Genomic DNA, 17571 nt, shown 5'->3' with positions numbered 1-17571 from the left:
TCCTTTTTGTAATGTCGATGATTCACATGGCGTTAAGGTTACAGTTGAGGTGGTGGCAGTGCAGGTTTTGTTTACTATTTCTTACACACAGTATTGAGATATGTGCTGGGTAAGGAGTGGGAGTTCCAGCCACGCAGACCGCCAACCACCACTCACATGCATGACTTTGCCGGCCCGTCCAGTCGGTCCGTGCAAAGTAAGGTGGCTTGTGGGGAAAGGTTAAACTAGTGATATACATTACCATCACCATTCTTACACGAATACCAGATAAACACAAATTATCAACCCAAAAAACTCTACAATTACATGAGACAACATCCGCCCTTCCTTCACTCATTGCACTACGCGAAACTCAACATCAGCTCACAATAAGGTCGCATACATACAATGGAGACTCAAGCACATCATGAACTACACATTCCCGCGGTCTTAATTTGCCTCGCTGCAGTGCCTCTCTCCTCACCATTTATACTCTGGCTGGAGCTAAAGACAAGAGTGATGCACCGGGTCACGAATACATAGCAGATGGGGGACTCTACCAAGGCGCACGAGTAAGGCTGCAGGGAGTGACGTGGAGTACAAAAGATGAAGAAAGAAAGGAAGAAGGCAAGAAGGCAAGACTGAGAAAGAAAAAAACGGGAAGAAGGGAGAAAAATATAGTGATAAATGCGCCTTGCAAACTGTATGATAACTGGAAATAAAATTCATCATAGGAAAATACATACACTGAAAGAAGCCATACAAATATATGTAGAGAGAAAAGTAAAACAATGAAAATGATGAGAAGTGAAGAACCAGAAAAGGAGAAGGAGGAAGAGGAGGAGGAGGAGGAGGAGGAGGAGGAGGAGGAGGAGGAGGAGAAGGGACGTCTTGCTGGAGTGTCAGAGCCGTGATGGGTTTTCGGGCGGATTTGTGAGTGCGAGATACCTGTGGTGGTGACGAGGCTGCGTGGGGATGCCGAGGTCGCGCCCCAAACATTTTTATTCCTAAATGAGGATGAATGACGGTGGTGGCGCGGAATGAAAGTGCAGGACGTCGGGAAGGGCGCCATCCCTCGCATTGACGACGCGTGTAAATCACGGCGGCAACACGCGCGGCTGTGTGTTCTTATTGCTGAGACTCGGACGCGTTTAATGGATTAAGTCGTCTGGATCAGATCAATACGCGTATACACTGAGAGCTTACAGACAAACTTATGCACACACATGCTTAACATACGTATAACACATGTAAACATACTCAATGCATACTAGCATACACAAATTCACATAAATATAAGTATTTTGTATACATATGAATACACAAACACACACACACACACACACACACACACACACACACACACACACACACACACACACACACACACACACACACACACACACACACATACACACACACACACACATACAGATGGACACAACCAGGGTGGAAGGAGGAGAGGAGCCGCGGGATCAGCCAGCGCTCGTCATGACCCTGCCACCATCACAAGGAATCCAATCTGCCGGGCCACCCTCCCTCACATCGATCCGAGCCATGGACGGAATCCTTATCACCCAAACAAATAGTTTATACCTCGGCCCAATCCCATCTTTAGGCCGTGCTACCCATTGACACTCGCCGTCGAGGAGCGGGCGAGGGCCAATCTCGGGAGGCGGCGGCGGCAGGCAGCACGCGCCGGCAGTTTACGCCAGCGGCCGGGTTACTTAGCATCGCGGCGAGACCGTTAGCCTGAGCTACGGTGATAAGCAGGGACCCAACGGCTCGCCTTTCCCTCCTCATTTACGTTTCTTTTTTTCTGTTTCCTTTCAGCGGGAGATGTCTGTAGCAGTGGGAACAGATACACGGAACAGAACGAGGTGTTTTAAGTTACGCGAAACTGTATTACCGACGCCGTGCTGTCTCGGTCTCGCCTGGCGACAAACACGTCCTTTATCTACTGTGCAGATAAGAAATTAACATAAAAGTAATAATATTCAAGGAATTTTCAGTATGAAATTCATCGTTTATTCATTTATTGGTTTAAGTTAGAAATGCACAGAAAACTGCCTTCATTCATAAGTACGCAAAGAACGATGAGAGAAACACAAATATAATCTAAATGTCTGTTCGCAATGGCGCACACAAAAATGTGGTGTCACCCGAAGACTCCATCTTCCTTCATGAATACAGAGAAACAGTGACACACCAGACCGTCCACATCTGGCCCTCCATCCACGGCGGCGTCCCCACCACTACAAACATCGCCATTCTCCAAACTTCACTCTACTGCGATGACTCTGAATGATTTGGATCTATTTCTTGTAAACTTAGACGGCTGGTTAGGTAAACATAACATGGCTTCGTTAGCCGTGCAGCAGACAGCCCGCGTTAGTTATAAGCACAGGGAGACCCTCTCCAGCGCTGCCAACGTCGCGCTTCCAGTATCCCCAACACATGCTGACCTAATCTCAAGGATATGAAGCACAGCTCGCCTCCCTCAGCGCTGCTGGTGGCACACACGAGTTTCTAGGCGTATACAAGGATCTTTGTGAGGGCAACGAATATTCATGAATGAGGCTTCCAGAAAAGTATGATCCACGCTACGAAGAGCATAGCCTGTGGCAACACTGCCCCGTTTTCTGTGATGGACGGAGAAGTGTGTGTCTGTTTATTACCGACCAGCTGACAGGTGTATTTGCTGCTCCCTTCCTCCGCTTTTGTTTCCGCGTGTTTGTGTTCATGGAATACAGAACAGATGTGACACGATCAGGGATGGATGCGGCGGGCCAGTACCTGATAATACTTCCCATTTGGGATCCACAACACGGAAACAAACAACAACAAAAAATAACCTTGGCTGACGCAGGGAGAAGCGCTCCAGCTGTGGCGGCTCGTCCCGCGTCCTCACACTATTTCAGCTTCATCTCCAGTTATATGTCTGCATGCACACATCCGCTCCACCACCTCGGTGTTGGTGCAGAATGAATTGGATATGGCTGTATTTCTTTGTAATTTCAAAGCGAGAACGACGCATCCATTTCAAGAGACGCCTGAATATGTTATTCATATATCTGGATTGATTTTATCCTTCCTAAGGACTGCATGCCTTAGTGATCAGTGCGGACTCACATACTCATCAGCTGTTGTAGTGAATGGAAAACGAAGGTGAAAGTGTGTGTGTGTGTGTGTGTGTGTGTGTGTGTGTGTGTGTGTGTGTGTGTGTGTGTGTGTGTGTGTGTGTGTATGTGTGTGTGTGTGTGTGTGCCAAACTCTAACAGCTTTACTGCTGTACATTCTTCGAAAACTTTCCACACCGCAGTCATCTTGACATGCCAGGAAAGACTCACACTCCGTATTTCCAAAGTCGACATTAACTCCAAACAACTAACTGGTCAGCACACTAATCACTCCAGGCAAGCTTATTACATCACCACCTCCTGACGGACACGAGCCGCAAATGGTGAGGCACTACTTCTGTCCTCACTTATTTAAGCTCCCAAGGGCCAAGACATCCAAGACAGTCGGGAAGAAGACTGGTTAACATTTAGTCCACAGTGCCAACAAACATCGAATGTGACTTAAGAGCGCGTGGCAATGAGCGCCCCCACAGTGCAGGCCTGCCGCCTGAGCTCCCACGCCCCCTCCCCACTTTCCATAATGCAACCTGGCCGAGGGTGTCTAGCGCAATTGTTTATTTAGAGATTGAAGACAAGTTTGCTCCACGAAATTCCCAATTTAATATGCATGTGGACAACGTCTGCCACAGCGGCACCAAGCTGGGAAACACGCCTTCAGAGTCTTTCTTTTGTGAGAGTCGTGATACTTAAATCACAAAATACCCATACTAAATTGCCTTCCAAAATTTACCCTTCCTTCTGTATAGGAAAGCAGAATAGATCTTTCAGAGTGCAGATCCAATATAACAAGAAGTGACGACAGGACAACAGAGAGGTTGAGGGAGTCTTCACCGGCGACTTGTGCTTCCCACCCCGCCCTAATTAATCATCAGCCAGAACTAAGACAAATAGCAGCAGAGCGCGGCGCCAAGGATGGAGCAGAGGACGTGCATAGTGGAGGTGGTACTGATTTATAATAGAGACGGGGAGCATAAGGCGACAATCGTTGGTCGTGTTGGGAGAAGCGATGGTCAATAATTAGCGAGTGACGCGTGGCGGCCGGAGGGTCGTGCCTGGCGTGGGCCTCGCTTATTAGTCGCCTTGGCCTTCATTGTGCATAAGCGAAGGTCCTCAGAGCCCAGCACTCCCAGTATTGCCAATGTCCTGCTTAGTGATACATTTTGTTTTTGTTTCCCCAGCAACCCACAGCAACCCACAGCAACCGCCCCAGCAATCCACAGCAACCGCCCCAGCAATCCACAGCAACTCCCAGCAATCCACATCAACTCCCAGCAATCCACAGCAACCCCCAGCAATCCACAGCAACTCCCAACAATCCACAGCAACCCCCAGCAATCCACAGCAACCTCCAGCAATCCACAGCAACCCCCAGCAACCCACAACAACCCTCAGCAATCCACAGCAACCCCCAGCAACCCCCAGCAACCCCCAGCAACCCACAGCAACCCCCAGCAACCCCCAGCAATCCACAGCAACCCTCAGCAACCCACAGCAACCCCCAGTAATCCACAGCAACCCCTCAGCAATCCACAGCAACCCCCAGCAACCCCCAGCAACCCCCAGCAACCCACAGCAACCCCCAGCAACCCCCAGCAATCCACAGCAACCCTCAGCAACCCACAGCAACCCCCAGTAATCCACAGCAACCCCTCAGCAATCCACAGCAACCCCCAGCAACCCCCAGCAACTCCCAGCAACCCACAGCAACCCCCAGCAACCCCCAGCAATCCACAGCAACCCTCAGCAACCCACAGCAACCCCCAGTAATCCACAGCAACCCCTCAGCAATCCACAGCAACCCACAGCAACCCACAGCAACCCCCCAGCAATCCACAGCAACCCCCAGTAATCTGCACCAAACGTTGAGGTGAACAGGATGAGATTATCGGTCCTCACGATTAGTTTCTCTCTCTCTCTCTCTCTCTCTCTCTCTCTCTCTCTCTCTCTCTCTCTCTCTCTCTCTCTCTCTCTCTCTCTCACACACACACACACACACACACACACACATACACAGAGAGAGAGAGAGAGAGAGAGAGAGAGAGAGTAGTCGCTTCCTGGACACTAGTCTATTGTCCGCGTCACCCAGGTGTTCTAGACGCTGACGCCGCGCGTGACATACGTACAGACGACTCCCTACTTGATGAAGCAGCCTTCCTACACTTATTTTTAGCTAAAGCGACATGTCAACTTAAAGGATTTCAATAGATAAATATCATTGGCCATAAGTCGTGACGTGTAAATTAAGCCACACTTCCCTTATCAACCACACTCCATGTCCGCCTCCCCATCCCCACTCCCTCCTTGTTTCTACATATATATTCTGACCTGCCATATACTTCAACTAACACACTGAGCATTGACGGAGAGAGAATGTAATGAAGGGATGTCCCGAGTCTCGGTACCCTGATGACGTCACTGATGATGTCACTGACGAGATACGTACGGTAATCCATTTCGAAATTGTCCATTCGAAAAAACGGAGCTAGACTGTAATGCTTTATATATTCTGAATTACCATATACTTTAATAAATATCTGGAATATAAAAACATTTCCATCCTGACTAATGATGAAGAAAAATCCAAAACACAATCTGTAATTTTTACGAACGGGGCCACAAAAAACTTATAATATCGAGAAGGAAACTACAGTCAGACTAGATTATGTTACATATTCTGAATACAAAAAAAATCTTTGTTTTCCAGATAAATAAAGAAGACACAAATTTCTTATTTTAAATTTGGAAATACGAATTATTATACTAGATTTTATTGGTTATTATTACCTGGAAAACATTACTTAATTTTTTTAAATCTTAAATTAAACACCAAAACAACCTTAGACGTGTTAATAAAAAAATTGAAAATTTACAAAATGACGAAAGTGCTATTTTAACCGGAAAGAAAAAAACAGCTGAGTAAGATTTTATTATATACTATATCTTGTTATACTTTTCTATTAACAAATTAAATGTCAAAACAATGCAAACTCCACTAATAAAAAAAAAATTATGATATATTGCCGAAGTAATTTTTTTGCACCTCTCCTCAATACTTCCTGCTCCTCTCCCCTCCTCCTCACACTCCTCCTCCCGCCTCCACCTTCACCTCCTTCAGCTATTCCTACACAGCAAGCCTTTAAATCACCTGGAAACACCTACGAAACCCTCGTAATTACGCTAAATATGTGACAGGACGGACGGGGTGGGAATCGGAGGGGCTTGGCGGGGCTCGACAGGGCTGGACAGGTCAGGACGCCAAGGATACCGTGTTGTGGTGTGATGTGGTGTGGTGTTGTGTGGTATGGTATGATGTGTGTGGTGTGGTGTGGTGTGGTGTGGTGGTAGTGTGGTGTGGTGGTGTGTTGTGGTGGTGGTAGTAGTGGTGTCGTGTGGTGCGGTATGGTATGGTGTGGTGGTGTCGTGGTGTGGTGTTAACTCTCCACTCTCACATACTTAACTGCCCTGTGTGTGTGTGTGCGTGTGTGTGTGTGTGACGCTGATCAGAGACGAGTCACAAAGCTCTATAATTGGTGTTTAACCCTTAAAGTGCCACTTGGTTTGTGTGTGTGTGTGTGTGTGTGTGTGTGTGTGTGTGTGTGTGTGTGTGTGTTATAATTATATTGTCCTGAATGTGCAGGTTAAAAGAGAGAGAGAGAGAGAGAGAGAGAGAGAGAGAGAGAGAGAGAGAGAGAGAGAGAGAGAGAGAGAGAGGTGGGGTGGGTAAAGGAGGAGTGAGAAGCATGGGGGTGGGGAAGGGTGACGGGCAGGGGAATGTAGAAAGGGAGAGGAAGAAGGCGACCTAAGATACACGTCAAAGGCAGCTCTAGCTAATGACAGCTGCCATGGAAAAAGGATAACAGATGTCATTTTTGTTAGAAATTTAAGTAGGAAAATTGCTTCATCAAACAGGGAGCCGTCTATACATGTAAAGGACTGCTGCACGTTGCTGTGCGTAACAGTACACACACGAAGGGGAGGCAGGAAACGAACATAAATGTTTTTTGCGGAGAAGAGAATCTTTGAAACATTTGCGCTACATAGTATCGCAATAATAATAACGAAAAATAAATTAATGAAAATGTTCACTGGAAACGTTTATGAGGCCAATAATGAACGTCCCTGTGCAGGCTTATTTTTTGTTCCGAATTGTGTATATACGTTTACAGGAGAGCACGTGTGTGTGTGTGTGTGTGTGTGTGTGTGTGTGTGTGTGTGTGTGTGTGTGTGTGTGTGTGTGTGTGTGTGTGTGTGTTTGTGTGTGTGTGTGTGTTGATCTAGTCACATTTGCAGTATTACAGTACACAAATTTAAGTCCCATGCACGGTGTCCTGCCCTTTTTATCTACCTTCATCCAGGCCCGCCTCTGATTCACGGGTGTCCTCTCCTCATAACACACCTGCCTCCCCCCCTTGCCAGGCATCGGTGTTTCTGTTTGGGAACTTACGATTCCTTCCATCGTGAAAGTATCAACGTTTTTCTAATTCTTTGTTGACGTTTTTTTTTTTTTTTTTTGTCATAAAATCTCCCATCATTTGTTCCGGTCGATTTAATACTTATAATATCGTAATTAAATCTCTCTCTCGAAAAAGAAGAAGAAGAAGAAGAAGAAGAAGAAGAAGAAGAAGAAGAAGAAGAAGAAGAAGAAGAAGAAGAAGGAAATGAAAGAAAAGAAAAGAAAGAAGAAGAAGAAGAAATATAATAATAATAATAATAAGAAGAAGAAGAAGAAGAAGAAGAAGAAGAAATATAATAATAATAATAAGAAGAAGAAGAAGAAGAAGAAGAAGAAAAAAAAAAAAAGAAGAAGAAGAAGAAGAAGAACATACTTTTCCCCTTTTCTACCTTCTCCCTTTACAAGAAACTGCTCTTAGAAAACACATCATTTTTGAGGCCACTTTTCGCGATGCCTTGATTTTTATCATTATACTGCTGGTTCAAGTTTTCATTCCTACATCTCTGACGCAGAATTGAATTGGGTGCAGCTGTTAACAAGGTATAGTACATTAGTAAATTTTTCTATAACATTATGAGTGCTCTGGTAGCGCTGCACCCACGCTCCTGAATCTTGAATGCCGTCTCTCTTGAAAATCCACCACATTAACACGGATGGCAGTGGACAACGTAACGATAAGTAATAGCAGGTTAGATATTACTTTTTCATACCTAGTTACATCTTGTTATACCATAGTGCCCCCTAAATAAGTTGGTTTCTGTAATGACCGTCATGTTTGTATGGGTTTCTATGGTACACTAGTCTATTCTTTCAGTAATTTTTCTTTTAATATCGCGGAAAGGTAGGTCTTAAGAAAGTGTGTGTGTGTGTGTGTGTGATCAGAATGGCCTGCGGTCGTGGCAACAAAGACCTGACCCCATTTAAGGGGTTTATTAGGTGTTATTTATTTTTTTTTTTTTTACAAAGTACCACAGATTATTAGTTGGGTTCCCATACTGATTTTCTTTCTTTGTCTCATTGGTGGTACAGTTTCTTCACTACACCATCAGAATCACGAGAAACACATTTGGAAACTCCAATGACTTTCACTGGATCCTGATAAGAAGACAATGATCGAGGCAAGACACTCAAACGTTTGTGGCTAGATAATGAACTTAAATATTCCAAAGTATAGAAGACGTTCATACGTTTGAGGAAACACACCTAAGAAGCATCAAGAAGGTATTCACATGGTTTACCTAGCGTCAGAGACATTCCCTGAGAAGCACGCCACTTCCACTCATACGTTTTGAGAACACACCCAAGAAGCATGAAGTAATGTATTTATGTGGGTTACCATGCGTCAGAGACATGCACTGGGAGGCACGAGATCTTTACACATACGTTTCATAAGACTCCATAACTTAGATTAACATGTATTTCACCACGATATGTAAGATCACAGTAGCTGTTTTCAAACTGCAAGTGGGGCTATGGTCATAATGAAGTCAGTGCATATGATGAAGATAGATTATTGTAGTGAATGAATGAGCAAATGTGATTAATGCTATGTGTGCAATGTGGAGTGACGTAAAAATTTTAAAGTCTCTCAAGAAAATAATAGTATACCTGTGTGACCGAGATAGACCCCAAAGAAAAAGACAAATTGTAGGGTGGACTTACCCTATTTCCGGATGGCAGCAGCATCATCCGTTAAAAATATCAAACTCACCTAGCCCATACGTGTTCACTTCAGACAGAGCACAGCAGTTGTCGTGAGAACGCGTTATTCCATACACGTGAAGTTTGTGTCGATCAGGATTAAGTACGTAAGATTTCATGACAATTACTGATGTGCTTTCGCGAGGCAACTAAGCCGCCTTCTAGACACCAATGGAACCTTAGGAGTTCGTGTCGTGTTAAACGACACGAGTAGTAGTAGTAGTAGTAGTAGTAGTAGTAGTAGTAGTAGTAGTAGTAGTAGTAGTGAGTAGTAGTAGTAGTAGTAGTAGTAGTAGTAGTAGTAGTAGTAGTAGTAGTAGTAGTAGTAGTAGCAGCAGCAAAAAATGTTTCCAAATCATGTTATTGTAGGACTTTAGAGGACTCTCTCGGACTAAAATGTTATTACACACACACACACACACACACACACACACATATACACACGCTGGACATAATATACAATTGGGGAAAGTCTGGAGGATAAAATGAAACTAAAATATAAAACATACGTATACAGTTTGTAACAGGAGTTTCTCCGGATATTGCCAGAAGTGAAAGTACAAGTTACTCTAAGAGGAAAATGTTCTATGCACATATGCATTTTGAGATGTTGTCTGGCCGTGGCATGAAATTCAAGTGTGGCCTGTCATAAGATACAATGGCCGGGTCAGGTGGGTATCCATGGCAAGGATCTGAAATTGTGAATAATTCATTCATGAGTTTTGGAGCTTTACAGTATCCCGTGACGAGACGAGTGACAACAATGGACCAATACCGATTACAGATAAACATTACACAATGATAATATGGATGTAAAAAATGACAAATAAAATAACAGGCGTGGCATCATGCACTGCCCGGGCAGGGAGGGGGAAGGAATGAGGCTAGCAGCAAGTCAGCTGATTGTTAGTCAGGTTACAGTTTTTTTTTTTTTTTCTTCGAGATAGTGACGGTGAATACGTTCACATTGTATTACACAACTTTAAGTAATGTGAAGTGTGTGGAAAAGGTGTTCCTCCGCCATGGTAACCCGCCTGTTGCGGCCGTTGTACTCGTATCTGTCGCCAGGCCACACTTGAACTTCATACCACGGCTAAACAACGTCTTAAAATGCATATGTGCATAGAACATTGTTAACTTAGAATAACCTGTACTTTCACCTTTGGCAATATCCGCAGAAACTCATGTTACACCCTGTATAAAATGAAGCATTGCAATGGCACCTTGGTATTTCTCACTAAAACATACGTATTTATAAAATGAGACATTACAATGGCACTTTTTAAATGAAAACTTCAAGAATGTCATGAGTGGCAACACGACAAATGAGACATGTTGCAGGATTGTTATTATCTGCTGCTGATACGAGGATAGTTACACACACACACACACACACACACACACACACACACACACACACACACACACACACACACACACACACACACACACACAAACACACACACACACATCGGACATAATGATGACTCCCGCAAGTTTTGTCTATAATCGTGTATGCGACGCAAACATATTGATATCGTTACTTGGCTACATGGCTAGTACGTTTCTATTTCGTTAAATAAATAAATAAATATTACGAAAAGCATTTAAGTCAACAAAGATCAGGTCATTTTCTCCCAATGTCTTCTTGACCACGTGTTGTGCATTTATAACTTTATTTATTTATATATTTGTTTATTTATTTATTTGTTTATTTATTTATCTTGTCTCCTGCAGATGCACTGATGCGGTGAACAGCCTTACCACTGACCCAAGAGCCACATGTTCAGAACACATTTGACAGTCAGCCCCAGAAATAGTCACGTGTCGCCGCGTGGGAGTCACAGCTGCCCACACTAGCGACGCCCACAAATTTCTGGAAAGCATGTTACGACATCATATGTTATGTCTAGGTGCCACAGTTTCCGCCTGTCCAAGGACTGTCTTAACGCTACACAACCAGGAAGAAAATTTAATTCACAAGAATGAGCATGTTGCAAGAGAACAGCTGCCCTTCATGATCCTCTTTTTTATGTCTCAAAAACATACGTATAGCTGTATTTTAATGAAATAGGGAGTTCTATATAATTAGTAACTGTTTTGTACGTTAATTTGACCAGCAGCAACAGCCATTTACTCCATGACTCGTTGACTTTGAGATAATACTGCAGTCTTATCCTAGAAAAGAGAAAATTATTCGCAGCCTCTCCATGACCGGTAATTTACGAAGTAAGGTAAGTAGTACTCGAAAGTTTTTTTGTTTTTTTTTCTACGCACTCTGCAAACCTGAATTACCACCTCATACAAACCTCATGTCGCGTGATACGAACTGATTACTTTCATCAAGTCGCCATCACGTCAGCACAAGCGAGAGACAAGGAAACACTCTTGAGTAGTGGAGGTCATGCCTACAGCACAACCGAGACCAAAGACCAAACCTCCACCCGCTCACTCTTGCAATATGAGAATTAGAATACAATTTTTTTCTGCTTTGGTTCTGCCCATAAGGTGCCACAGTTTGTACAGGTTAAAGGGATGCCATTTCTAGGACACACGTGCACAGCAGCGCCAAGAACATAGAGAAGCAGAAGGAATGTCACTGACAGTCATTCACGGTGACCACACCCCGCTGAGCACTCCCTTGCTTATATCACGTGTTGTCGCCACGCTCTTCAAGTCATAATTGTGTCAGAAAAAATATATATCTCACTAACTCCATATAGCATTTTACTAAGCATGTAAAACTTAAGAATATTCATCAACGTGAATATCTAAGACGATGATATACTAAAATCTAGCGTCTATGAATTTGTGTTTGTAACATACGTAGATTTTAATAATAACTGGAATGGCTATCTCTTCTTGGAGCGTGTGGGTTCCAGCAGCCACATTGAGACATCCAGACTGGCTCACCGCACCATAGCCCCAAATTTGGCCTTAGATCTTTTCCCACAGTATGGACTAATCAGTGTGATAGACAAGCACTGCAAGCCCCGAGGTATGCATGAACACGTGAATTAGAAGTAGATGATGCCTCCATGGATAAAAGCAGGAAGATTCTTATGAAGTCAGTTCCAGATGTAATCACAAGCAAGGCGCTAAGGATGGAGGAAAGCAGTGCAGGAGAAACTAAGCCTAGACATATAGAGGAGATTCAAGAAAAGAGGCATAGTTTCTGACAGTTTCATTACCAATACTGCGTAACCAATAATGCATAGTTATTTTAGTATGGAGTATCTCACTGTAATGAATTGTGCTACCACACTGATAAAATATTAGATATACATTATACTGTTCAAGAAAGATATAAGGCTAAATCAGAAATAAATAAATAAAATATTTGTAATTGTATTTCAGTACTGTACACAGGACTTGGACTCCAGACCAGCCATGAAACTGTGTATTTGTATTTGCCCATGGACTCGTGATGCATATCGACTTATGCTCGCAATCCAAACTCATTTACATGTTTTGCGGTGGTTTGCTGCACACGAGCAGCTGTGGCGTCCTGTTGGCGTTGGGGAGAAGAAATGTACCCGTCCCGCACACCAAGGGGAGGATCGCGCCACCCTGAGGAAAGACCCGAGCTGGCATATCCTATTCAGAGGAAGACACATACACTCCTGACCTATGAGGTAAATAAGTACATCATCGGCACTTTTTTCCTTTTTTGTCACCAGGGAGTGGTGGCGGCAGATCCACTAGAAAAAGTCGCACCGATGGTCACAAGACCTTGACATTCATACTAGCTATGTGCACGTGAGTACTTGGCGAGTGAAGACATTTTGACATCAAAAGTAAGTGTTTGCTCTTTCTCCATAACACATAAACTATCACTCAGAAAATTAAAAGCAACAGTGAACCACTCTACCATCATGCCTGAGTGACACACCAAGACAGAGAACGAAAGGAAGAAATTGTAAAAACTTGATACCATCCCTTGAAGAAAACACGTGTCGAGCGGAATCTTTTCCAGTAAAACAGCGACCCTGAGTTTTGTGAGATGTTCCAATTTTTTGATCGAATGTCCTTCTGGGGGCCAGGCAGGGTGTGGTCAAACCGGGGCGGAACAGCCAAGGTCACGGAGACACGCCTCTACATTCGGGACACCTGAGCCTATGCTTAAATGTCGTCAGGCCTACTTATGCATATCTATACCTCACTTTTTTCTTTTACTTTTTTTCTTTCTCCCTAAATTCTTTTTTTTTTATTCTGTTCTTCGTCTCCTACTTCTTCTGTTCTTCTTCTTCTTCTTAAGTGTTGCTAGGCCCGCTTATGCATATCGATATCTTTTTTTGTCTCTCCCTTGCTTCTTTTTCTTTATTTATTTTTTTCTTCTTGTTTTTGTGCTTGTTTTTGTCCTCTTCGTTCTTGTTTTTATTACTGTTGTTATTCATCTTTTCCTTTTCATTATAATATTATTATCGTTGATTTTCTGGTTGTTGTTGTTGTTGTTGTTGTTGTTGTTGCTGTTGTTGTTGTTGTTGTTTTTGATGTTGTTGCTGCTGCTGCTGCTGTTACTGTTGCTGCTGCTGCTGCTGCTGCTGCTGCTGCTGCTGCTGCTGCTGCTGCTGCTGCTGCTGCTGCTGTTGTTGTTGCTGCTGCTGCTGCTACTGCTGCTGTTGTTGCTCTTGTTGTTTTTCTTGTTATTATTATTAGTTTTGTTCTATTCTGCAAATTAAAAGAAAAATTAAAATATACAAACTCTATGTTGAATATTGCCGTATAAGTGAACACACACACACACACACACACACACACACACACACACACACACACACACACACACACACACACACACACACAAGCATACACACACACACACACACACACACACACACACACACACACACATGGTAATTCATCACATCCTCTGCCTTAGTAATTGTGTGTATTTTTAGCCCAAACTTGGCCAGTAGACGGTGGCCTGCCGGGAGGGATTGTCAAGGAACCATAGTAACTACTGGAAAGTTATTGCTACTTATGAAACTAAATATTTTAATATTCAAATATAACTTACTTCAATTTTTAAACGCACAGTACGATAAAAATATTTGATGATTTTGCTGAACAGATACCACTACTACTACTACTACTACTACTACTACTACTACTACTGCTACTGCTACTACTACTACTACTACTACTACTAATAATAATAATAATAATAATAATAATAATAATAATAATAATAATAATAAGTCAACACACACACACACACACACACACACACACACCTTTTCCTTATACACAGCATCAGGATTGAGTAACTCAACAGTTGCAACACCTCATATAGTGTCAGGAGAACACGCCTGCATTGCCACTGCTGACGCTAAGTCCTTCAGCCTGTCCCGTACAGACGTTGCCTTTCCATTAACCAAGACCCTTGGCACAAATCTTACATCTCAGTCCTTGTGAAATCCTATTGCATGAATTAAACCTGCAGACTCATATATATTTATTTTTTCCTTCACCACATTCATTGACGGGTCGTATGTCTGTGCCCGCCATTGTGTTGAGGCGACGCCTCTCAAACACATCAGGAACCGTAATCTCAAAACATTCCGATGCCTTCCCTCGACTGCTTTTACCTGGTTATACTGGGAGTTATTAGGAATCTCCAAGGTGTTTTCGGAATTTCAGTGATAGTTGGAAAAGAATTCTGCATCATCAATAGCGAGAACATCCATGAGAAACAATAATTCTCTCTATGTTTTTTTTTTTTCAAAAATAATCTTTGTGGGACCCTTTAACATTTAAAAACATGTGTCCTGAACTGAGACTATGCAGAAAGAGGTGCTCCAGCAGCAGCCTGGCACCACTGCAAGCACAACCATGGCAAAGACCGCAGTAGGGACGAGGTTCCGCCGAGGCGAGTGGGCGAACACTGATGAGTAATTGTAGAGTCACGATCCAGTGTTTCTTTATCACCTCGCCGCCATGTACATCAGAGCCAAGGCCAGGCGAAGGGACGTAATGTGCGCAAGCTTTTTTTTTTCTTTCTTTCTTCCTTTTCTTTTCTTTTTTTTCATGTGTTCTATAATAGCGTCTGGGACAACTCTACAGTCTCTCAGTGAACACATGACTATACACACCAACACATCCAAAATCCCTCACTCACTCGTCATCATCCTTTAATCTTGGCCCGGATTTTGAAACACCTTAGGCTCTCACAAGAACGTTTCTCGAAGGCCGCAGAGATGGTCAATCAGGTTCTCATGAGTGTTTTTCTCACTGATGGAGTGAAATCCTTGTTAAACTATCACTGAGTCATGAAAAATATCCTTGAAAACTCCCAATAACTTCCGCTTTAGCACATCAAAAATATTCGGGTAAGATGCGGAAATGTTTGAGAGCTCGGTCCGTTGGCTGGAACTCTCAAGCAGCCTGAGGGCCTAATAAAGTGTGGATCGTGACTCGACAAGCGTGACGGCTGCAGGGTGAGGCAGTGAGGCGGATTCGGGCTGCAGGGTTGGGATGGTGAGGAGTGGTGATAAATTACTTCTATCTTCACGAATCACCCTGAGTCACAAGCACAAATAACGCCGAGTGAAGGTTGTAATAGATATATTATCTAACTATCCATACTATCATAGTCACAATATCTTAATCACACAGCATTGCCTTCCTCTGTTGCTACGTCCAACCGGTGAGTTTTTTTTTTTTTTTCATTTACCGAGATAATTACAGGTAACTCCCAGAGAAATAAACTCCCAGGTGACCGTCTGACCTTCTCTCCCTGACGGTGCTGAGCTGCATGTGGTCGAGCAAAACACACGAACAAACACCCCGCCCCCAACACACTCATGCCCTCCTATACCACCTGGACACTCGTAATCTGCAGTCCTCCTATAGTCTTTCAGATCAGTTCTTGTTCAAGTGGTGCAAAGCTGGTTAGAAGTAGAGTAACGATGTATCCTCTCTTCCTCTCTACCTTACGTTCCTCCTATCAACCTTAAGGCCTCTGACCTGCTCATAATCTCACTAAAAGATCTAACAGTTTATATATTCCTAGCAGGTTAAAGGGCATGAGAATGAGTAGAAATCTGAAACATAGTTAAAGTTAATGATGTAATGTTGTTCGACTATTAACCGTGCACACAAGTACAGGCACATTATTCCTCTGGACTTTTTCCCTTCCGTGACTTATCTTATCCGTGAACATCTTCCCATCTAGACATCCTCCCCGTCCTTGTTCATGTGACCACCCTAACCTACCCTAACCTTGCCTGTCATGAACCACAATGATTTCGGTACGCCGTCGTAAGGCAAAGCTATCAGATGTATTAGGGGAAGATATACGCGGAGAGAAATGAGTGGAGGGAAACACGTCCAGGAGGAAATCTTTGAGTGTGGTAAATGTCGGGGAGGAAACATAGCAAAGTGGGGAAACAAAATGACAGCATTCCATTGACGCAAATGGGCTTTTTCTTGGACAGCTTTCTCAAACGACGGCATTCTCAAACACTTCAGCGTCTCATCTCGACACTTTTAATTAACAGCCTTTTTGTGGAAATCATTAAGGTTTCCATGGATGTTTTCATGATCTTAGTGACAGCTGATCAAGATATTTCTCTCATCAGTAGAAAAATATGAATAAGAACTTGACCAAACATCTCTGCCACATGTAGGCCTGACGGTTTCTTGAAGCTTCCCTTATTCTCTTATGAGAGAGCAAAACCTCTCTAAATCTGACCACTTGTCATCACACTGTCACGTGCAGGACATTATAATAACTTGTTTGCGAGGGAGAGTGGCGGGGAGGCACCACACCTTGGGAGAAGACTTTTTTTTCAGGTCAGTATCTTTGTTTTTTCTTTTTTATTTTTTTTACCTGATATCACGAGAATCTCTGAGTTGTTGCCAGATGCAGGTGTGCCCAGAGACAAAAACGCTGGTACGCAATACATATTTGGATGCGTCCGTTCTTTACTGTCCTTTTCTGACAGTTTACGGTCAGTCTTTTAATAATTCTGAAAAATAAAACCATAAAAAAAATATATATATATGGGCCAACACACACACACACACACACACACACACACACACACACACACACACACACACACACACACACACACACACACACACACACACACCTCACGTACTACTTTTTTTTTTTTTTTTTTGCATTACTGGGCTCATCAATTTTTTTTTTTCTTTTCATGTTTCTAATAACAATTTCACAAAAATCCTGCACCATCGACGGGAAAAGCTCTCATGAGAAGCAGACCTATCAATCGTCAGTGTCCATTGAAGTCCTCATGAAAGAACAAAAGGTTTCAGAATGCGGGCCCT

The 17571-nt window shown here is 43.3% G+C and overlaps 1 protein-coding gene across 1 annotated transcript; it reads left to right on the top strand.

Moving 5' to 3' along the window:
- Nucleotides 1-892: 892 nt before the first annotated feature.
- Nucleotides 893-4886, top strand: LOC135105983 (sporozoite surface protein 2-like). Its single transcript, XM_064014727.1, has 2 exons — nt 893-912; nt 4298-4886. The coding sequence occupies exons 1-2, from the start codon at nt 893-895 to the stop codon at nt 4884-4886; spliced, it is 609 nt and encodes a 202-aa protein (XP_063870797.1).
- Nucleotides 4887-17571: the final 12685 nt, after the last annotated feature.

The sequence above is a fragment of the Scylla paramamosain genome, chromosome 1 (genome assembly GCF_035594125.1).
Source record: "Scylla paramamosain isolate STU-SP2022 chromosome 1, ASM3559412v1, whole genome shotgun sequence".
Classification (NCBI taxonomy): Eukaryota; Metazoa; Arthropoda; class Malacostraca; order Decapoda; family Portunidae; genus Scylla; species Scylla paramamosain.
The sequence above is the reverse complement of the archived record's forward strand: the minus strand, read 5'-3'. Positions and strand labels throughout refer to the sequence as shown.